Consider the following 23151-nt stretch of genomic DNA (forward strand, 5'->3'; position numbering starts at 1 on the left):
CACAAGACTGATTATTAAAAAAATTTCCATTCATCAAATCTTCCTCCCCAAACTTTTGGCTATTTTCTCTGACATTTTTCCTAGCAAAACAGCCTTTCGATACTTTTTTCTGATTTGAATTCTAAAAATTAATTTTTTCGCACAAAGAAAACTGAAAAGAAAGCGTAAAAAGCTTTTTTTCCCCTAAAAAACGGTAAATTCGAAAAAATTGAATGAAAATTGAAAAGAAAAGAAAAATACAGAGTGGAAAAATTAAGAAAATAGAAAATTAGGTAAATTAATTAGATAGTAAAATTGAGAAAAAGGAACCAGTTATCGAAACAGAAACAAAATGAAGAATTTTAATAAACTTGAAGAGAAATTTTTCCGCTGAAGAAAAGGGAGGAAGATGAAAGAAGAAAAAAAGAGATGTGACTTTATCAATTGCTGCTACCATCTATCGAGGTTGTTTTACAAACACAAAACATAGTTGGATTCAACCCCTAACAATGTCCCTCTTGCAACTTCATCTTGATTCCACCCTCCTTCGCCGTTTACCATCTCTATCAACAATTGTATGCGCACACTCAACCGTGAACCGGGTGGGGATTTCGTTGGGTCACGCATCGTCTATGTATTGTGTGTGACGTTGGAGGTGAGCGACCAATATTGCAATTGATCGATAGTGAAAGCACAATCATGGATGTGGTTTTTGCGGTGATTAACGCCTTTCACAAACTGCAAAATATCGCCATCAATTATTCCCAAAATTATCCAATTCACTGGAAGCAAATATATGATGATAAAAAACAAACAAAAAACAAACCAAAGAAAAATATAAAGAAGAAATTTGCCAAAGAAAAATATAAATAAGAAAACCAAAAGAAAAAATGCAAAATAAGAACTAAAAAAAAAATAAAAACAAATTTTCCCCCAAAAAGGGCAGTAAATTTTCGTCAGGGTAAAAATAGAGTTTAAATCATGAATTTCGAGATGAATTGTAGAAAAATTTCTTTGGCGAATTCTTTTTTTTTGAGAGTATTGAATATTTGACGAAAATTTTCTTCAATCGAGTAGATTATATATTAAGTGTCCACAATCTTTTGTATACATATCTGAAAAGCATATCCGTTTCATCGTCGTCTCTCTTTCTCTCTCTCGCCTGTGTATTATATATACAGCTCAGGGTCGTGTGAGAACTTCCCTTGCGGTCGATACGATTCACCTCACAACTGGCATCACCCACGTTCTCGCAGTCACGACCCACCCACGCGAATCGTAGACCTTCGTCCTTTTTCGAGTGCTCGACCCTTTTCTCTCTCATCTTTCATCTCAATTTTAAACAAGCGAACGATAGAGATTTCTCTAAAAAATTCCATTCATTTCCATTGAATTATTATATCGACAAAACACATCTCAATTTTTTTCTGAATTCGTGGACGAAAAATTCTGAAACATCTCAAGAGAATATCAGAGAACATAAAAATATTCCAACTGTAAAAAAAATTTCTATTCTCAATCAAAAAATTTTCTTTTTTCAATTCTTCGAATTTGAATACTTTCCCAAACTATTTGGATTTAATTCGATTTTGAAAATATAATTTTGGAAAAATTTTGAGGCTTTTTAGAATTAGGGAAAATATTTTCGCTTGCGAAAAATCACACATTTGTGACACAGGGTTTTTTTTGAAGAGAGGAAGAAAAAAAGAAGAAAGAAAGACAGAAGGGACAGATCAATACGAACTTTAGAGTTGGGGTAGGTTGGGAAACACCCACAGGGCTCTGCGCAATGTTACATCCTTGCCTACGTATTTGTGACGCAAAAGGGCTGATCGAGGAGGTGGGAGATAGAAAATACAGGTGGGAAACTATTTCGTATTGAACGGATAAGAGAAAACCATTGTTCAATAATTATCAGAACATTTCAAATCGTGCGAATACTTTTTCAATTCCTTTTTTTCCCTTTTTTCCATTTTCTGATGGTAAAAAAATTATTCGAAAAATTCCTCTCTCTCTCTCAATAATGAAGAAAAGAAGATAACAATTTACTTTCTAGTAGTTTTTCTAGTAGTTTCTTTTTTCCTTTTCTTTTTTTTTTAGAGAGAAAAATCTCTCGATTGCATTGGATTATAGAGTGAAACCTGCTTGCACGTTCTTCGGGAGTTGACCTGGAGGCAACAAGATGCGAAAGACTTGCTAGTAGAAGGTCGATGTACCATGTACCAACGATGCACCTAATGCGCAGAAAATACTGCCAACTCAAACGAAGAGAGAAGGGACGCTGATATATACAACACATGATGTACACTTCCGGCACTTCCGTCTATTGATGAACGAACAAGATAATCTCTCTCTCTCTCTCTTTCTTTTTCTTTCTATCATATTTCCCCTCTCCTAAAAGAAAATAATTTTTGAAAAATTGAAACATTTCGAAAATGCAAAAATGAGATAAAATAGATAAAATAGACAAAATAATGACAAAGTAATAATAATAAAAAAAAAATGATAGAAATAGAAAATAAAATAATATTACTATTAATGATGATAAAAATATTCACAAAAATGAATAGATTTCTTACCAGGTGAATTGCCGCCTCGAGAAAATATTACCAAAGTGAATGGAACAAGTAATTTCTATTATTAAACAAAATGGTGAAAATCCCCTTTCCATTTCTCGACATTTTTGTATCAAATTTTCAAAAAACAAAAATAATTATAGTCCTATAATTAAATTATATATTTTTATTAGAATTAGCTGACACGATGTGAAATTGGCAATGTGCCAAAATAGAAAGATCATAGAAATTTGGAGCAGGTCGAATATAGAATTTTTAGAATAAAAAAACAAGAATTTTATCCAATTGGTAAAAAATTCATCTCGCAAGGAAAAAAAAAATCAAAAAAAAAAAAAAAACTAGACAAAAGTAAATCAAAATTAGTCAAAAATTAAAGAAAAATTCTATAAAAAAAAAAAAATAAAAATTGGACAAAAACCAAAAATTAGAGAAAAAAGAAATAAATATTAATCGAAAATTAGACGAAAAATTAACTGAAATTAATTGAAAATTAGACAAAAAATGAATAAAAATTAATCGAAAATAGAAAAAGCATACCAAAAAATTAACAAAAATTAATTGAAAATTAGACAAAAAATAAACAAAAATTAGTCGAAAATGGGAAAAAATAAACAAAAATGAATATTGAAAATTACACAGAAAATAAACAAAAATAAGTTGAAAATTAGATTAAAAAATAAATAAAAATTGAACAAAATGTAAAAAAAGAATTGGACATAAAAAAAAACAAAAAAATAAACCGAAAATTAGAGAAAAAATAAGTAAATATTAACGTCGAAAATTAGACAAAAAATGAACAAAAATAATTCGAAAATTAGACAAAAATTAAACGAAAAAGATTCAAAGGCAATAAATAATAATTGAATACTCGGCAAAAACCTCCTTCCTGCATTTCCACGAATAATTAAATATTGCAACTAAAGCCTTTTCTTTACAATACATCAATTAATCCAAAGACCTGAATTCTTTTTCTAATAATCACCATCCTCAGCATAAATATATATCTATACAAAAAAAAAAAAAAAAAAGATAAGAATGAGAAAAAAAAATCGATAAATTTGAGAGAATGTTTTAAGCGCAGGTTGTTTGAAAACTTTTGCAAAAGAAGAAAAGAGAGAAAAAAAAGAAAAGAAACAGGACGGAGAGCAAAAGAGTTGGAGAGACGTATATGCAAGAATTTAGCATGGAAGTTGTACACAAAGAGTGAAGGAGAAAAAAAGAAAAGGACAGAGGAGAAATAACGACAGAGAAGACATAAAAGACGGGAGGATAGAGAGAAGAAGAAGAAGAAAAGAGATGGATTAAAACCGCGAACACAAGAAGGGGTTTGACGGGAGAAAAGGGGAAATGATTGCCGCTGAAAAGTGAATGGAGGTGGGGAGGGAAAAGGAACGACGACGACGACGACGGCGGCGGGTCACGGGAAAAGGGGAGAATTTCAAAATGGCCGCCACATGAAATGGCGAATTGAGCGCCTCCTGGTAGAATTTTTATATTCCCGCCGAACTATTATATATATATTATATATATTTTCTTGTCGTGTGTTCTCCAACTTTATTTAAAACTTTTTCTGTGAGGTTAGACAATAAATTCTTCACCGGCCGGTTGTCTTGACTAATCAATCGTAAATTTTTCAAATTTAAGAAGAAATCAACATCACTATTAAAGAAACTGTCACCATAACACGGAATCTTCCATTCTTTCAATCAAAAAAAATAAATAAATCTTGTTTTCAATTGAAACCCCTAAATAAAATCATAATTTAGAAATTAACGAAGAAATTTCAAATTGTAATTTGGGAATTACAATCACCGAATCCAATGCTCTCGACTGGAGGTCATAAAGTCACATAAACAGATACCTAAGTCTAAGAATATCTTCTGTTATTAAATCTACATCAGACAGACACTATGATTCGTTTGCCATTTAAAGTTTTTCACTAGCATAATCAATATTTATGAGGACAAAATAATTATAATAAATTTGCATTTTGGATGTTAAGTTTGACATTTGCAACCTTCTTGGCAAAGAAAATATCTATTTTCTTTATTAAAACACAATAATTCAATTTTAAAGGAAAACAAAATTAACTGTCAATTGTGACAGTTTTTCAATTTAAATTCAAAATTCATACAGGAGAGATAATTTTATTGAAAAAGTTTCGTAAAAATAAAGAAATAGTAGCAGAATTTTAGTAACAAAGCTCCAGTTAGAACAGGATTTGAATGTTAGTATAGTATAGTCTGGTGGGTATATGAAGTGGTTGACTTGCCCTCGCTCATTTTGCCATTGCTACCACCATGGTGGAAATGAAATTTGCAACAAACCGATTTTATTCCAATTTTCAACAACAAACACAAAATTTCACACTTCACTATTCGTACAACATTAAATTGCGCCTTATTTTCTCTATTTATTGTCACTTTAACCTTTTTTCCCCCCTTTTTTTTTTGGTTAGGTTATTGAGACAATTTTTCACCAAATAACCTAACTTCGTAGTTTATCAAAAATGCATTGTAAATTAACGAATTTTGCTGAATTTAACAAGAAAATTGATTGATTGTTATTAATATTTATCAATAAAGAGACCGCTATAAGTACGTAACAATTTGCATCATTACCGAAATCACATTTGATTATTCGGAAAGCAATATTGAACATGGAAAACAATCTTCTTTGAATAATAATCACAAGAGATGAAAATCCCTTTTTTGCATTCGTTAAATTTGCACTTTAAAGCGTCTCTTACCTTAATATGACAGGAATATAGAAGCTCGTTTCAAACTGAGATGTAAACACAAGCATTTTTTAACGAAACTGGTACCAGGGCAGCTTGAATAAACAACGCCAAAACACTTATTGCATCGCGGATGACGTTATTGCACTGTTTTTTATCAAATCACGTTATTTAATATCGCAATAATAATAAGAATTCGCGAGAACTTTGGAAAACATCCATCGAAAACTAAAGATGGCAGCCATTCTTCTCTACAAAACAAAGGTTCACATCCACGGACTCCAAGCAATGAAGCCTCGAACCCAGACGTTTTCCGGCGCTGTTAGTCCGGTGGGAAATTTAAAATGCATTTTTTCTTTTTACACTATTATGAAGATTTCATTAAATTCAAGTTGATTTTTTCAGAAAATTTTCTATATGCTTTCGAAAATAAGCATTCTTTTGTATTCCTATTGATATTTTTATTTCTTTCGTGTTGTTTTTTGAGGATATATTCAAATTAGGGGTTTATTAAAAATGTAGGATTTGAATATTTTGTCTACAGTTGCGCCACCTTACGCAATGGAGAGAAAATACAACTCGTTGCTAATTTCACGGTAAACTTAATAATCTTTATAAAAAAATTAAACGCAAAAAACTCCAGTAAGATGATTTATGATTTACAACTATTTTAAATTATGAAACTATGCTTATTGATTAACGGCTTATTTGAAATACGAAAATAGCCGAAAGAGATTATTATTTATCATTTTATGTTCACCCGATTGGTACATTGTGTTAATGTTGGTAGGGATGGAGAGTATTTGGAGAAACTTCAAGTGAAATAGAAACTTGAAGGGTTGTGTTTAGGTTATTGATTAAATGTTGTCATATATGTCTTTATAAATTCACATTCGAATTGTAATATTCACTGATTTTTTTAACAATCAAGTGAAAGGTAGAGTGGCCTATTTACAATGTCGGAAGTGATGTCTTGATTTTATTAATTTCGATTGTGATATTATAGAATTTATTTTGGAATTTATATACGAAAAATTAATAATAAATGAATAACATTTTGTCGAAAGTATGATTCTTGATAAAAATATTTAATAATCTAACAGGAAGAAAAAGAATTGTAATTTAAAAGATTAATTGACCAGAAATTACGTCATTTTGCGATTATAACCTATTATGCAAAATTTAATACATATTTAATACTTGAATATAAATTATAGTTAATAATTTTTAAATATTTTTTTTCCCCAGGAATGGAAGATTTAGATCCTCAATTAAAACGACTTTTACTTCCCGACGATGAAACAGTATTTGAACAATTTATAAGATATGGATTGTACGTAGCTGCTGTTTTTCAAATGATATGTTTAGCATCCTTAGTATTTTATACCTCGGGATCTTCTGATGGAGTGACTGCCTTAAAGGTAATTTCTTTTTTTTGACTCTTTTACCTGATAATTTTCTTGTTATTATATAGAGGATGATAAAATTATGACAAAATTATAAAGAAATTGCTGGAAAATAAGAAAAAAAATGTAATTAAAAAAATGAAGAAATAGAATTTAAGAAAAAGAGATTTATAAGAAAAATATTAATTTTCGATAGGATGATCCAAGTGATGTTGAATGTTCGGAAAATAGTCCGCAAGTTACACCCAGAAGGCCTCATCGACCAAGAAAACAGGAGAAAAAGAAAAGACGTTGAGATATTACTGTAGAATTTTGACAATAATTTCATTTAAATGTTAGTATCGTAAATTTTTCATTTTCATCATTGTACTATTTATTCCATTAATTATAAGACTGTTTCGACTACTGTTTTTAAATGCATTTACAAATAAATATTAATGCAAATTTTTTATAAAAATCAGTCGTATTTTTTTCGATTTTTCTTAAGTAAAAATATTAGTCACTTTCGTGTAAAAATACTTATAAATATAACAAAAAATCAGATTCGTAATTGTTAATAACAAAAAATATTTTACGCTATTTCATTATAAATAATTAAATAGGTATTAAAAATAGAAAAATCGATTCTTGTCCTAGTTACGAAATAATCCTTCAGATAGCGCTGTTTTTCACTATATATATATGTTTACAGGAGACGTCAACAATGGACCTAACCTCAAAGTGACAACATTGTGTGAGAATTTATCATCTTTTTTAAACTCGTTAATTATGAATTAAGTACGTCGTTAAATGTAAATTTGTGTTGCAAAAAAATTGAAAAAATATCAAATATGCCGCAATCTTCGGAGGAATTATTGTCACCACAAGATATTCTTGCTGATGTTCGAAGATTTATTTCCGGAGCAGCTAGACCGTCACATTCAACAAATACTTTAGAATTAACAAGAACTGGTTTATCTTTATTAAAAAATGTCCCGGCAGCAAGGGAAGCTGTTTTGGAATATTTATGTAATGTATTTTCCGTGGCGGTTAATAAACATGTCAGACAAATTGAGGTTAGTATGGAGTAAGATTTATTTTTTATTTTCTTTTCTGTCTTATTGTAAATGTATTTTATTTATTACTAAAAGAGTGATAGTAAAATTATTTCTATTAGGTTTCTATTATTATTTGTTCTTTTATTATTTATTGGGCTTCTACTATTATTTGTCTTTTTTTATTATTATGTTTTTATTATTATTATGTTTCTATTATATTATCTTTGTATTATTATTAGGTTTCTATTTTTATTAGTTTTTTTTTAATATTATTGGGTTTCTATTTTTATTAGTTGTTTGTATTATTATTAGGCTTATATTATTATTATTATTATTAGATTTTCAGTAATTTTCCAAATTATTCATTATTGTTAATTATTATTTTACAGAATAATCAATGCTTACCGATACCGGAGGAAAATACAATCGTGGAAATTCATACAGTTTTAAGCAGTTTTATTAGTACTAATCCCGAAGCCTGGGCTCCAATAATTTCAGCCTGGACCTTAGATTTATTAGGTAATTTTGCAAAATAATAGTTGAGAAGAATTTAAAAATTTTAATTGATTTTTGATTTGTATTTTTGTATTTTATTTATTTTAGTTTTCACCTGTATTGTATTTAACTTAATTTATTTAAATTTATTTTACTTTGTGTTTATATTGCATTTTTGGATTTTATTTAATTAATTTATTGTATTTATTTTTTATTCTTATTGTATTTTTGTATTCTATTTAAATTATTTGTATTTGTTTTATTTTTTGTTTCTACTGTATTTTTGTATTTTATTCTATTTCTGTATTTAATTTATTTTTCGTTTGTATTGTATTTCTGTATTTATTTTATTTTTCGTTTTTATTGCATTTTTGTATTTTATTTAATTCTTTTGTCTGTATTTAATTTTTTGTCTGTATTTTATTTTATGTTTATATTTTATGTTTTGTTTGTATTTTATTTTATGTTTGTATTTGATGTTTTGTTTGTATTTGATGTTTTGTTTGTATTTTACTTTTTATTGTATTTACAAAAAAGGAAAAATGAATAATAATTTGAAATTCCAGGTAAATTATCCTCGGACTATGCGAATCGTGGCAATTTAAAGGAGAAAACATCGGGTATCAATGACTTTTTGCATCAATGGATGTCTTGTAGAACGACGAGAACACTCATTGATATAACAGCACAATGCCTTCAGTGTCTTATGTTTTCGGACACGGAATCTTGCATTAATGCCTTACTTAATACGAGTGTTTTACACAGTCCGCATTTTGATTGGGTTGTTGCACATGTGGGAAGTTGTTTTCCCAATACAGTAATAACACGAGTTTTAACATGTGGTCTCAAAGATTTTTGCGCCAATGTCAACAATCCAAAATTAAATTCAGTCGTTGGAATTCTCGGTCATTTGGCTGGCAGTCATTTTTTGGATATACGAACGGCTCTTCTTGATTTATTCAAAGTAATTCTACGATTTCTATTAATTAATTTTATTTGTAATTTCTATTTTTTATTTCTGTTTCAATTTCTATTTTTGCTATAATTTTCTGTTTTCTTTTTTTTTTATTTAATTTCTATTCTCTATTTTTATTTCGAATTTTAATTTATAATTTTGTTTCGATTTCTATTTTCTAACTCTTCGTTTCATTTCTAATTTCTGTTTTTGTTGAAATTTCTATATTTTCTTTCTATTTCCTATTTCCTTTCTATATTCTATTTTGTTTCAATTTTTGCTTCAATTTCCATTTTATACTTTTTTTTAAATTCTAATTTCTGTTTTTGTTTTAATTTCTATTTTCTACTCTTCTATTCATTTCCAATTTCTTTTTTTGTTTTAATTTCTATATTCTACTCTTCTTTTCATTTATAATTTCTTTTTCTGTTGTAATTTCTGTATTTTCTTTTTGTTTAAATTTTTATTTTCTAGTTTTGTTTTAATTTTTACTTTCTATTCTTCTTTTAATTTCTATTTTAAATTTCTGATATATTTTCAGTTTTCCTTTTTTCTTTTAATTCCTATTTTCTATTTTTGTATCAATTTCTAATTTCTATTTTTGTTTTAATTTCTATTCTCTATTCTTGTTTGAAATATTACTCATCATTTTTGTTTCAATTCCTACTTTTATTTTTTGGATTTTTTATTTTTCTTTTTATTCTATTTTCCATTTTTGTTTTACTTTATATTTTCTATTCGTGTTTTATTTTCTATTAAAATTTTTCGTTTTAATTTTTATTTTCTTTTTTTGTTTTAATTTCTATATTTTTTTTTGTTTCAATTTTTATTTTCTAGTTTTGCTTCAATTTCTATTTTCTACTCTTCTTTTTATTTTTAATTTCTGTTTTTGTTTTAATTTTCATTTTCTAGTTTTGTTTTAATTTTTACTTTATATTCTTCTTTTAATTTCTAATTTTTGATACAATTTCAGTTTTCTTTTTTTGTTTTAATTCCTATTTTCTATTATTGTTTCAATTTTTATTTTCTAGTTTTGTTTCAATTTCCATTTTCTACTGTTTTTTTAATTTACAATTTATATTTTTGTTTTAATTTCTATTTTCTATTCTTGTTTGAAATATTACTCACCATTTTTGTTTTAATTCCTACTTTTCTTTTTTGGATTTTTTATTTTTCTTTTTATTCTATTTTCTATTCTTGCTTTAATTATTATTTTCTATTCGTGTTTTATTTTCTATTAAAAATTTTCGTTTTAATTTTTATTTTCTTTTTTTGTTTTAATTTCTATTTTCCATTTTTGTTTTACTTTATATTTTCTAGTTTTGCTTCAATTTCTATTTTCTACTCATCTTTTTATTTTTAATTTCTGTTTTCGTTTCAATTTCTATTTTTTCTTCTTGTTTCAATTGTTATATTCTGGTCTCGTTTTAATTACTACTTTCTACTCTTCTGTTAATTTCTAATTTCTATTCTTGTTTTAATGTATATGTGAATTTTGTAATTTTAATTCAATAAAACCTCTTTTTACAGTGGAGTCTGGACGAAAATGCAAATATGGACAGTGAATCGAGAATCCATAAGTTGGCGACAGTTCCTTTTCTCCTGAATTTAGCGAAACTCTCTCCAATGTTATTGAAGGCATTAACAACCGACGTGTTACAAATTTGTTCGTATAATTTATAATTCAATATCATTATTTTGAAATTATTCATTATTAAATTATCATTATTTTGAATAACTAGTGAATAATTTCTATTAGAAAATAGTTATTGTTAATTATTTCTCTCAGTAAATAATTTTAATTTTAACAAATTAGTGAATAATTTTCGTTAACGATTTCAATAAGTAAATAATTTATAAATTAATTTTCAGTGAGACCAGACGTGATTCCTCGTCTAGCATTATTTGCAAACGAATGGTGTCGATATTTCAGCAACAGTCCCGAAGTTTTAATAGACATAACAGTTGAATTAGCATTGGGCTGTGAACAAGGAGCTGTACAAATAATAAATATGTTACTTGACACAAGTTTAAATAATAGTAATGTCGGCTATCACAGTGTGAATGCAGCGCAAAGTGTCAAGAGTGTGTGTCGTGAAATTTTGGAATTAATCCTGGAGAAAATTGATTTTCGAATAAGATCCTTGAATCCAAATCAAGTTTACAATATTCCATTGTTAAATTCAATTAAACAAGATTTAACATCAGTGACACCACTTCTTTTACATTCGAATCCATTGAAAGTTCAAACAGCCGTTCGTTTATTGTCATTACTTGGGACACAGTGTCCTAATGTTTTAATATTGTCAGCTACATTTATGCTAAAACAGGCTGATACTAATTTCCATTTGGCAGCGCTTATTCGATTGATTTCAAATAATGCCGTTGGATTTGCTGCAAAAAAATCTGACGTTGAAAATACTCTTCTAAGTCATGGATATTTTACTCAAGTTCTCGAACATTCTATTCGGGAGATTCAATATACGAGCGGTGGCACGAGGGAAATTCAACAATTGTTCAAAAATTTGACTATTCTTTTGAGGTTTGTTGGGGATTTTTCAATTTTTAACTGTTAATATTTTGGTGGTTCAATTTTATAAAATATTAATTAAAATTAAATAAATAAAAGAAAAGAAAAGAAAGGAAAAGAACAGAAAAGAAAAAAAAGAAAGAAAAGAAAAGAAAAATTAAAATAGAAAATAAAAATGTAATGAATGAATAAAATATTTAATTCCCTTTTTTTCAGGTGGGAGAATTCGAATAAAGTTTCATGCCTACGATTTCGAATGATAACGAACGCATTAAGAGCGAATTTACAGCAAATTTCATCTCTTTTATTAAAAACGGACGATTTTTCACTGGCGAATGATATTGCTTGCATGTTAGATTGTTTAACTCCTTTTGAAAATGATCATTATCTTCCAAGCGTGGAATTGACGTTAAAGTTGACAAGAGCAATTATTCGCTATTTTTTCCTCTGTATTGCGGAAGACGGTAAGAAAAATTTTTTAAAAAAATGACCATTTTTCCTAAGCGAATTTTACAATTTTCGATTTTAACGAATTTATTTTTCTTTTAGATGTTATCATAAAGCAACGTGGTGTCAAAGTAGTTTGTCGTTTATTGAGACTCTTGACAAATTATTCAGCGTGTTCAAGAACTCTCGCACTTCGAGAATTATTGGCCTTCTCGCTATTTAATGGACCCGCAAAATATTTTGGAGCACGAGAAAAATTCGAATTTCGAGTCGAGGAGACTTTTCTTTTGCAGCAAAATCATAAACAGGTGTTGATTTTTTCATGAAAAAATTGAAAATTGCTAATGAATAATTTCAAGAAAAATAATTAAAAATACAAGAATTATTTAGAGAAAAGTCTAATTAAAAATAAAAGAATAATTTACAGAAAAATAAATTAAAATGCAAGAATAATTTAAAGAAAGATCGATTATTAATATAATTATAATTTAAATATTTTTGTTTTATTCCCAAGGGGACGAGCGCAATGTTAGCACAAAGACACTCCTCGGTATTTCACGCGGGCGTTATTGGACAAGGTCCAAGAAAACCTCCACCTGAAAATAATATCGATAAGGAAATTATTACATTAAACAGTACATTGCTTATGGATGTGATAAAGGTAATTTATTTCGTTAATAAATATTAAATAATTTTAATTGAATTAATAGTTTAATTAGATATTTAATTTTATGTGTTTATATAATAGTGATTTAATTTTCAGTTAAATTTTCCCCAAATTAATTTTGTTTCGATTTATTTCCTTCTAGGCATGTTGCAGTAATCACGATCCAAACAATAGAAGATATCCAGTTAATTCCGATACTTTAACAATGGTCAGTCTCTTATTAGTTGAATTAGTCTCTCCCGATGTGATGTACAATGGACTCCCTTGGCCTGACGAAGAATTTACCAAGGTGAGAATTAAAAAATGAATTAAAAAAAACAAAAACAAATTCACTTTTCAAATCACTCGATTTTTAAAAACTACAAGAATTAATTAATACAATTTGTGAATAATGAATAAGAATTTAATTATTAAACTAAATAAGGAACTGAATAATAAATAATGATTTTATCACACGGTCATGTTTTATAATAATAAATAATAATTTTGCTACTAAAAAATAAAAATAAATAACAGTATTTTTGCAAGAAAAATTTAGAAATTATATTATTTTCCATTATTTTACGTTAATAAGTAAATTTTTAAACATTTTAGAAGATAAATTTCTATTCCAATTGTTATAATTATTAAAACTTTTATAATTTTGAATCTGAAATAATTTAATTCTTTCGAAGAATTTAAAAAAAAAATTTTTAATTAATTGAACTCCTGTAAAAAAAATATTATCTATATGAAAATAAAATTGAATTCCTGACAAGAATTATATTAAAATTTCTGAAAATAATTTAATTGTTTTTAAAAATTTTATTTAAATCTTTGAAAAATAATTGAATTTTTTCGAAGAATTTTATTAAAAGTTGTAGAAAATAATTAAATTCTTCTAAGGAATTTAATTTCAATTATATTGAAAATAGTTGAATTCTTTTAAAAAAATTTGAAAATAATTGAATTCTTTTGAGAAATTTTATTAGAATTGTATTGAAAATAATTGAATGTTTGACAAGGATTTTATTAAATTTTTCGAAAGAAAATTTAATTCTTTCAATGAATTTAATTTTAATTGTTTTGAGAATAATTGAATTTTTATTCAGAACTTTATCCAAATTTTTGAAAATAATTGAATTCTTTCGAAAAATTTTATTAAAATTTTTTAAAATAATTGAATTTTTTCGAGAAATTTTATTTAAATTGTATTGAAAATAAAATAATTATAAATTAAATTTAATACTTATAAAATAAATTTAGTAAAGAAAAAATTATTTAATTAAATTAAAATCTAAACAATAAATTATTGCAGGTGACAGTGGAAAGAGATTTGCAAATTAGACGAACCTTCAAGGAAGTTCCCATTCTTTGGACTTTACTGGCACTAACCGCCTGGTATCGTCCTGCCTTGGCCTATTGTTCCGTATTACTTAGGGCAATTTCTGCAACGATAATTGCCAATTGGAATGCAGCAGAAGGTGCGTCATTATCAAACGTAATGGCACTTGGACAATTACTTCCTCCTCCGCTTGCCAGCATAAGAGACATTCTTCCAGTTCTCGAATCACAACAGGTGTGCAAAATTTACCAATAATCGAAAAATTAATAAAAAAAAATGGAATACAATTCTTGATAACAATTTTTATAAAATTAAATAGTTATTAATTATTAATTGTATTAACTAAATTAATTATTAATAGTTAATAGAGTTATTAATTGTATTAATTAAACAATTATAAATTATTATTATATTATTAGGTATTCTATAAAAAATGTATTTAATTGAAATTTTTGAATAATTTCAGATAAACACAATAATGCGAGAGTGCATCTGGGCGTACATGCACGAGAATGTTCCTTCACCGGCACTATTTACAAGATGCGAAGGTGCAACTGTTGCTTGGCGAGACCCAGACAGTTCGATACCCAGTATTCGTTACACCGAAACATTGCGATTAATTTTAATAGCAAATATCCATAAACTTGGCCCTCTTTACTCGACACTTTTCTACAATGAACACAAATAATTACCGACAATGAATAATTCTTTGATTTAAAATCAACTTATATCATTGTAATTTATAATTACACTGTAAAAAGACAATTAGCAATTAATATTTTTATATATATTAACATTAAATTTTTCCAAGCTCTTTATTCGAGTGAAAATTACTCTTTCTTCGTCAGTATACTTAAAATCCGTTCGAAGCATTAAATTCAATTTGTTTTGAAAGTTGAAGTATTTTTGAAATTACTTGAAAATTAATTAATTTACTTTAAAAATTAATTAATTATTTTAAAAATTAATTAATTATTTTAATTAATTTGCTTTAAAAATTCACTAATTACTTTAATTAATTAATTTACTAATTATTCAAAATCAACAATTTAAATTTCAGATTATAATTATTTACTAATTGTTTTTTTAAATTTTAATTTACATTTAATTTGATTAATTTAAAAAGTTAATTATTCAAAAAATTATCTTTAAAATCACTATCGAAAAATTCCGATATTTGCTAATATTTTTTCACTCCCGAGGTTTTATTTATAAAAAATAATACGAACTTTATCATAAAATAAACAATTTGTTCAACGCATTGCAAGTGCTGCATTTTCAAGTGAGTCAATATTTTTCCAATCACAATGGTTTTTTTTTGTAAATAAAATCAATCACGATTTATTTAAAAATTTATTTTCATATTTGTTTCAGAATGCTCTTGAACATCAATCCGCAAAAAGGACAAATTAAGACGGACAATGTAAAACAAGCACCACAGAAAAAAAAATCAAATGACGAAGACATCGTAAAATTAATAAATAAGTTTCTATCTAGAAATATTCATGTTTCTTTTTTTGTTGTCATAAAAAATGTTTTTTTTTTTTTTATTCAACAAAAATTGAATTTTCAATCATAATAATTAATAATATAATAGAAAATAATTCTTACGAAAACAAAATATATTGAAAAAAGAATTTTAACATTAAAAATAATTTCTAATTTTTAGATTGTCAGTTTTTTTTTAATAGAGAGGAAAGAAAAACTGACAAACTATTTGAAGAAATAATGTGAAAAATGTTCTTTTTTACAGTGAAGGTATTTTGTCTCTACAACTATATCTTAAAAATTCTCCATACATCAGCAACACTTACGTCGACACGCACACGGTATTGTTTTGCAAATATATATAATATTTATAAATTAATTAAATGCATTCGTCATTCATAAGTACTTTCGAAGAATTCAATCAAAAAAAAAAACAAACAAACAAAGATTTTTTTTATGCAAATTCCACGAAAAAATTATTTTATACACACTTTTTTTATTTTACAAGAGTCAAGTGATTATAAATATACGAAGATAAAGAAATCAAAAAATTTGAATTCATAATTATGAATTTTGAAATTAATTCATTAATTCACGTGATTTTGCTTTTCTCTATTTTTGTTCTGTACACACTGAAAAAATAGGAGGGTGACTTGTAAGGAAGACAACGAGAGTAGTTTGAAATTTTTATAAAAGCTGTTTTTTTTTCTTCTTCTCTCTCTCTTGATTACAAGAGATCTTAATTTAAATCTTAGAGTAAAATATTCTCACAATTTGCACAATATAATTTTTTTTCTCGTGTCGTGTGGTCGATGGGAATTTATCTTGAAAAAATTAATATAAAAAAGTTCAACGTCCACACGACTCGAGAGAATTGTATAATTAATTTACGCATTCAGTATTGTTAACAATAATAATACAGGAATGATGGTATGCGAGCGAACTGGATTAGTCAGTCGCTGAATAATTATTAACACCCCTTTTTAGGTGGGTTGCTCCTCGTCCTGTAAAAATTACATTGCGAGTATTGCCTAGTGTGATATTTTTCAAATCACGCGTACTCACTGAGTCTTTTTCTTCTTTTTCAAACACCCGATAAAATCGAGTTTTAAAAACGAAAAAACCAAGCATTCGAGGGCCACCACCTTAAAAATGAAATCTAGATAGAACTTTGTACTTTTTTCTCCGATGTTTTTTTTTTTAAGAGAAAAAGAAATCTATCGAAAAAGAAATTTCCTTTTAGATTTCATATTTGGAAAAAATAAATTAAATTCTATGTCTAGAGTTATTTTATAAAGACCCTCGTTTTTCCTGGCTCACAATTTGAAATCAAGAATCAGAACCACGCTGATACTTAATTCTTTTTTTTTATATATATATAATATGTATAATAAATATTATTCAGTTCTTGAGGGGGGAGGAGGGAGGGCATTGAAAAATTCACTTTTCAAGTCTACGAGCATTTTTGAATTTTTTTTTGCATGTTTTTTCTTTTTTAGAAGAGTAATGTACTCATTCCACCCATTTCACTTTGTTCCTTGACGAAAATCTCAAAGTACTGATAGATAATTGTGACGGCGAGTAAAATTCCCGTTCCGGAACCAATAGCACCGAGGAAATCGGCTAAAACTGAGAGAGCACCTATACAAAGACCGCCGAATGCCGCTGCCGTTGGGATATATCTGTTCAATTCGTGGATCAAGGACTTTTCTCGATGTCCCTGCATCACCATCTGTGAGTCCTTCAGTTGCTTGGCAACCTGTGGAAAAGAAAATGTAAGTTTCTGTAGATTCAATTTTCTTTCTTTTGCAATTTTTGGTAGAAATATTTATTTTAATATTGAAAGAAAAATAAGTGAAAAAAATTGAAAGAGAAATAAGTGAAAATATTGAAAGAGAAATAGAAAATATTGAAAGAGAATTAAGTGAAAATTCTGAAAGGGAAATAAGTGAAAATTCTAAAAAGGAAATAAGTGAAAATATTGAAATCGAATAAAAATTAGAAATCAAAATGAAAATTTGAAAAATAAAATACGTACGTCTTTAGCGGAACTTCCGGAAATTTCGATCCAACTCTTTGAGAAGAAGGCACAGGATCCAAGCATAAAGAGAATGTAGAGCATTGCGTGAACGGGATCCTGGAGAATATGACCAACTGATTCGGGTGGCGATAAATAGTAACATAAACCACCGACAGGATATGATCTCGCAGGACCGCCGCCGCTCACGTCCGACCAAACTCCCAATAAATTAACTATAAGATTCCCTTGGAATTTAACTGCCAGCATTTGTGAGATAACGTACAAATTTGAGACCAACGCCGATTGAAGGATAATTGGAATGTTGCTCGTGTAGAAAAGTTTTATCGGATAACTGCTTTGCTGTCCACGATAGCGAGCCGATTTGATTGGAAGATCCACCCTGAAGCCCTGATTGGAGAAAAAAAAATTGTTTGTTTAGTAAGTGTTTATTTAGTATTTTTTTGGAATTTAGAATTACTATTTACTAATTTTAATAGTACAGTTTTTAAAATATTTTTTTTCCATGAGTATTTCTGGAATTTTTGGCTAATTTTCAAATTCGAATACGAATTTAAATTGAAATTTCTAAATTTGAATTCAAATATCTAAATTTAAATTTGAATTGAAATATCTAAATTTGAAATCTAATTTCTAAATAAAAATATTCAAAAATGGCTTTTTAATAAATTTAGAGACTAGAAATTCGAATTCCTAGTTTCTAAATTAATTACAAAAAGCAATTTTTGAATTTGTTTATTTAGAAAAAAATTATAAATTAGAATTCTAAATTCGAAAATGAATTGAAATTTCCACTTTTTTAAATTTGAATTTGAATTCAAATTTCCAAATTAGAATTTAAATTTAAATTCAAATTTCTAAATTAGAATAAGAATTTGAATTCTACTTTCTAAATAATAAAATTCAAAAATTGCTTTTTTCTTAATTAATTTAGAGACTAGAAATTTGAATTCGAATTTCTAGTATCTAAATTAATTAGAAAAAGCAATTTTAGAATTTTTTTATTTAGAAAAAAATTAGAAATAAAAATTCGAAAATTAATTGAAATTTCTAAATTCGAATAAGAATTTGAATTCTAATTTTTAAATGAAACAATTTTTAAATTACTTTTTTAATTCATGTAGAAACTGGAAATTTGAATTCGAATTTGAATTGAAATATCTAATTTCTAAATTTGAATTAGAATTTGAATTGAAATTTCTAAATTTGAAATTAAAATTGAATTTGAATTGAAATGTCTAATTTCTAAATTTGAATGTGAAATGCAATTTTTAATTTCTAAATTTAAATTTGAATTCTAATTTTTAAATAAAAAAAGTTCAAAAATTGCTTTTTTAAATTAATTTAGAGACTAGAAATTTAAATTCGAATTTAGAAATTTGAATTCAAATTCGAATTTTGAGTTCCTAAATTAATTACAGAAAGCAGTTTTAGAATTTTTTTATTTAGAAAAAAATTAGAAATTAAAATTCGAATAAGAATTTGAATTCTAATTTTTAAATAAGAAAAATCCAAAAATTTTAAATAAAAAAAATTCAAAAATTGCCTTTGTAATTAATTTAGAGACTTAGAAATTTAAATTCGAGTTTAGAAATTTGATTGCAAATTTGAATTCAAATTCGAATTTTTAATTTCTAAATTAATTACAAAAAGCAATTTTAGAATTTTTTTATTTAGAAAAAAATTAGAAATTAAAATTCGAATAAAAATTTGAAATCTAAATAAAAAAATTGAAAAATTGCTTTTTTAATTAATTTAGAAACAGGAAATTTGAATTCAAATTCGAATTTCTAGTTTCTAAATTAATTACAAAAAGCAATTTTGGAATATTTTTAATTAGCAATTTTAATTCTAAGTCGAATTTGAATATAAATTTCTAAATTAGAATTTGAATTGAAATTTTTAATTTCTATATTTGAATTTGAATTGAAATTTCTAATTTTAAAATTCGAATTCAAATTTCCAGTTTCTAAATTAATTACAAAAGGCAAATAAAATTTCAATATTTAAAATTAAAATTTCAAATCGAAACAATAATTATAATTGAATTAAGTAGAATAATAATTTAAATAAGTAAAATAATAATGGATTAAAAATCATAATTGAAAAAAGTAAAATAATTAAAATAAGTAGAATAATAATTGAAAAAAGTTAAGTAATACTTCCTTCATGAGGAAGCAATAATTGAGGCCTTGGATCCAATAACTCGCCCGACGCTCGAAGGCACGCGCTAATACCAGTCGGGTAGCAGTGAGTGGCCCAGAGGCGCTCACTGCTCACTGACTGGCAGTTGCGCGTTCCTCCGAGCGTCGGGCGAGTTATTGGATCCAAGGCCTCAATTGAAGAAACTAAAATAATAATTGAAATTAGTAAAATAATTGAAATCAGCAAAATAAATAAAATAAAATTGAAAAATAAGTTAAAAGTAAGTTACACAGAGTAACAAAAAAATTTTCTTCATTAAAATTCATTAAAAATAATATAAAAAAGAAAATTGTCGGCAGAATCGTGAATTAAAGACATTAAATTATCGTGCTCTAACTATTATTTTCTGCCCGTCAATCTTCTTCCATTCGCAGCCAATCTCATTGCTTCTGTCAATGAAACGGTAAGAGTTTGGAAGATAGAAAAAGAATGTCACATCATTTACCTGGAAGTAAATTACTATAGCAAAGACGAGAATCGTAGCTAGAAGATTCATCAAATTTGGAAGATTCTGTCTGTAGAAGGCTTCACGAAGAGCTCGTACTTTATCCTGTCTTGTGGCCAAAAGATGGAACAATGCAATTACAGCTCCCTCGAATTCCGTTCCTCGGCCTAAATTAAAAATTCACGTATTAATTAAAAAAAACTTACAATTTTAAACTAACAATTATTTTGTCATAAAAAGTATTTAGGCGAAAAAAAATTTATTTAAATACGTACTTGAGTCTTTTACAAAAGTTTTTTTTGTAATTATTTTCACAAAATTTATTTTTCTAATTTTATTTATTAACTTATAATAATTTAAAATAAATTATTTTACTAATTTCAAAATAATTACCAAAAAAATCGACTTTAACAAACAGTAAATAATAATTAACTAAATTTTTGGCATTTTTCACTAAAATCGTCAAACAGGACATTTTTGTCCTGTTTAACGATATTTTTTTTAGAAAAAACTTTGTAAAAAATTAAATACAATTGAAATTAATTGATAGTTGTTAAAATAATTAAAAAAAATACCTGTATTGACAGTAGCGGGCGAGAATGCTTTCCAAACGATAGTTTCGCAAATATTGGTGGCAATAAATAGTGAAATTCCACTTCCAAGTCCATAACCCTTTTGCAATAATTCATCTAATAAGAGAACAATTAATCCAGCGACGAATAATTGAATAATAATTAGTAGACAAACACCAGCTCCAATTTCGGCAGGATCACCGTACATTCCAGTCATTACATAAACAATTGCTTGACCAACAGTAATGACCATACCAAATACTGCAAAAAATAACAAATTTCATTAATTTTCGAATTATTAAATAATTTTCAAAAAAAAAATATTTTTTTCCCTGCTATTTTCCACAAGAAAAAAATATTGAAAATACTCACATTTTTGAGCTCCATTAAAAAGGGCACGATCCTTAGCCGTATCACCCACTTCTATTATTTTTGCACCTGCCAACAGCTGCATAATCAATCCGGAAGTCACAATCGGAGAAATACCAAGTTCCATTAAGGTTCCTCTGTTTGAGGCGAGAATAACACGAATCCAGTAAAATGGATCCGCACTGTCTGATGACATTATTCCAAAAAGAGGAATCTGTAAATTATTATTTCCAATTATTATTTTTTTCCATTTTTTCTTTCTATTTTTAGTTGAAATTAACTAAATTTTGAAAACTATCGAAATCTAAGAATTATAAAATATAAACTAAAAGAATTAAATATGGAAGCATTTTTGAATTATGTAAAAAAGAAAATTTCGAAAAATAACGGGAAAAAATTCCTACCTGGCAGCAGACCAAGAAAATGAAAAGAGTAATTGCCGTCCATAATACTTTTTCCCTAAATTGGATCTGTAAGAAAAAGAAATAATCATCAATATGCATTTGACATATTTCATATGTCATTTGACCTCATTAGTCAAAAAAAACTACCACGTTGTCATTTTTTTCTCCCACACCGACGAAATCGTTGTAACACAAAATTTCGCCAATAAAAATATTTATCCAAATTTTAAATATTCTAACAAACGAGAATACGAAAGAAACGGTAAATTTATAAAATGAGGCCAGAAATAGACACGTTGAACAAACTTACCTTGCGTTGTGGCTTTCCAATTTCCGGCAATATGCTACAAAACGGTTTTATCACCTCCAGAAACTTGACTGAAATTGACGGAAAAAGAAAGAAAAGAATTAATTCTCAGTAAGATAGCATAATTATTTTGGAGTTACATTAATGTCAAGCTACGTGTAAAGTCAATATGTTAGTTTTTTTCCTTAAGTGTTGGAGTAAAAAGAGAGGTTACGGATAAATAGAAAAAAAAATGCAGTAAAAAAAAACCTGTTGAAAATTAAAATAATGAATTAGATTAATTAATGAGAGGAGAATAATTATTTAGCACTTACTCCCCATGATGAATTAATTTGTATGGTCTTTCTTGTAAGAGGAGTTAAATAACACAAACGAGTAGAGAAAACACAAGACACTAAATGAATAAACGGACTGTATGTATGATGCGTCGACCAAAGATAGCAAGCGTTTGGATGGCAAATAAGTGGAAATCGTGGCCCCTTACGCCGACACGTATCAATACAGTCACGTCACGTGACTTGATGATGTGGGCCCAGACAGTTTTTAGTTCGGCTTTCGAATCCAAGGGGACGTAGTATTGAATGCAATGCGCGCGCAACAAGAACACGTGTTTCATTTTTTTTCAAATTTTTACCGCGAAAATTCATTGGACAAGTTAGACACGTTTGAAAATTACCGCGCTTTGTGATTTGGTGTTTTCTGGTGATTTTTCACTATTCGATTCGATAATTTTATTATCACTTTTTTGAATTTTGACGCAATATTCTATGGGGTTTTCGGTATTCAAGGGTTCACCCGGGGTTAATGATGGTTAAATTTATCAATAAAGAATCTAGTCAATTACGACTAACTTGGTGTTCTCGGAGTTAATCCAGAGCGAACGCCGAAAAAATAGCCTTTAATTTATAAGTATGTTTGAAAATTACCGCCGTAACATTTAGTGCATTCTGGGGATTTTTATTCTCTTTTATCTGGACGAGTTTTTCGACTTCAGTGATTGGTCACTTTTGTTACTATATTAAACGTTACAGTGTGAAGTTGGTTGTTATAGTTGAAGGGTGAAAACGTGAAAAGGAAGAAAATTAGGGAAAATGTTGTTAAATTATTATGGGAAATTGAATATTAACAGTCATTGCAGTATTAAAAGTGTTCTTTTTGCTGCTTTTGATC

General features: G+C 27.1%; 4 protein-coding genes and 1 long non-coding RNA gene across 14 annotated transcripts in view; 3 read left to right on the forward strand and 2 right to left on the reverse strand.

Annotated features, from left to right (window-relative positions):
* Positions 1–5553, reverse strand: part of LOC122508395 — a 36164-nt gene extending 30611 nt beyond the window's left edge. For 3 of the 5 annotated variants that reach the window (XM_043621717.1, XM_043621698.1, XM_043621708.1), the window contains exon 1: positions 5305–5553. The gene's annotated coding sequence lies outside the window, so the exon portion shown is untranslated. The remainder of the gene's footprint in view (positions 1–5304) is intronic. The other 2 variants (XM_043621735.1, XM_043621725.1) reach the window with 1 other exon arrangement.
* A 400-nt stretch (positions 5554–5953) lies between these two features.
* Positions 5954–7522, forward strand: LOC122508424 (protein anon-73B1). Of its 6 annotated transcripts, XM_043621771.1 has the most exons (4): positions 5954–6078; positions 6541–6713; positions 6895–7032; positions 7390–7522. In XM_043621771.1, exons 1-3 carry the CDS (start codon positions 6045–6047, stop codon positions 6991–6993), a joined length of 306 nt encoding a protein of 101 aa, XP_043477706.1. In that variant the 5' UTR covers positions 5954–6044; the 3' UTR covers positions 6994–7032; positions 7390–7522. The 6 variants fall into 6 exon arrangements, with proteins under 6 accessions (XP_043477706.1, XP_043477697.1, XP_043477741.1 ...); XM_043621762.1 differs by lacking the exon at positions 7390–7522 and having other exon boundaries at positions 5956–6078; positions 6895–7155; XM_043621806.1 differs by lacking the exon at positions 7390–7522 and having other exon boundaries at positions 6020–6141; positions 6895–7155.
* A 2-nt stretch (positions 7523–7524) lies between these two features.
* On the forward strand, positions 7525–14986 carry LOC122508417 (integrator complex subunit 5). Its single transcript, XM_043621748.1, has 11 exons — positions 7525–7753; positions 8125–8254; positions 8797–9194; positions 10716–10851; positions 11058–11727; positions 11932–12179; positions 12265–12470; positions 12677–12823; positions 12972–13118; positions 14127–14387; positions 14620–14986. The coding sequence occupies exons 1-11, from the start codon at positions 7529–7531 to the stop codon at positions 14839–14841; spliced, it is 2790 nt and encodes a 929-aa protein (XP_043477683.1). The 5' UTR covers positions 7525–7528; the 3' UTR covers positions 14842–14986.
* Positions 14987–15209: 223 nt separating this feature from the next.
* LOC122508458 lies at positions 15210–15593 on the forward strand. Its single transcript, XR_006302234.1, has 2 exons — positions 15210–15435; positions 15528–15593. It is a non-coding gene; the product is annotated as an uncharacterized LOC122508458 (long non-coding RNA).
* Positions 15594–16315: 722 nt separating this feature from the next.
* LOC122508451 (protein transport protein Sec61 subunit alpha) lies at positions 16316–22493 on the reverse strand. Its single transcript, XM_043621815.1, has 8 exons — positions 22296–22493; positions 21985–22052; positions 21675–21740; positions 21274–21484; positions 20905–21162; positions 20330–20496; positions 17680–18069; positions 16316–17400 (listed from the first exon to the last, which is right to left on the reverse strand). Exons 1-8 carry the CDS (start codon positions 22300–22302, stop codon positions 17137–17139), a joined length of 1431 nt encoding a protein of 476 aa, XP_043477750.1. The 5' UTR covers positions 22303–22493; the 3' UTR covers positions 16316–17136.
* Between the last annotated feature and the right edge of the window lie 658 nt (positions 22494–23151).

Source organism: Leptopilina heterotoma, unplaced genomic scaffold (assembly GCF_015476425.1).
Source record: "Leptopilina heterotoma isolate Lh14 unplaced genomic scaffold, ASM1547642v1 Lhet_114, whole genome shotgun sequence".
NCBI classification, from domain to species: domain Eukaryota; kingdom Metazoa; phylum Arthropoda; class Insecta; order Hymenoptera; family Figitidae; genus Leptopilina; species Leptopilina heterotoma.

Bases quoted from the DNA above. Each gene is read 5' to 3' on its own strand.
- LOC122508424 (XM_043621771.1), top strand. From the start codon at position 6,045: ATGTTCACCCGATTGGTACATTGTGTTAATGTTG. The intron at 6,079-6,540 runs GTAGGGATGGAG...TTTTTTCCCCAG, and splicing joins GGTACATTGTGTTAATGTTG to GAATGGAAGATTTAGATCCT. The intron at 6,714-6,894 runs GTAATTTCTTTT...AATTTTCGATAG, and splicing joins ATGGAGTGACTGCCTTAAAG to GATGATCCAAGTGATGTTGA.
- LOC122508417 (XM_043621748.1), top strand. From the start codon at position 7,529: ATGCCGCAATCTTCGGAGGAATTATTGTCACCACAAGATATTCTTGCT. The intron at 12,824-12,971 runs GTAATTTATTTC...ATTTCCTTCTAG, and splicing joins TGCTTATGGATGTGATAAAG to GCATGTTGCAGTAATCACGA. The intron at 13,119-14,126 runs GTGAGAATTAAA...AAATTATTGCAG, and splicing joins CTGACGAAGAATTTACCAAG to GTGACAGTGGAAAGAGATTT.
- LOC122508451 (XM_043621815.1), bottom strand. The intron at 18,070-20,329 runs GTAAATGATGTG...TTCTCCAATCAG, and splicing joins CTATAGTAATTTACTTCCAG to GGCTTCAGGGTGGATCTTCC. The intron at 17,401-17,679 runs GTACGTATTTTA...TCTTTTCCACAG, and splicing joins CCGGAAGTTCCGCTAAAGAC to GTTGCCAAGCAACTGAAGGA.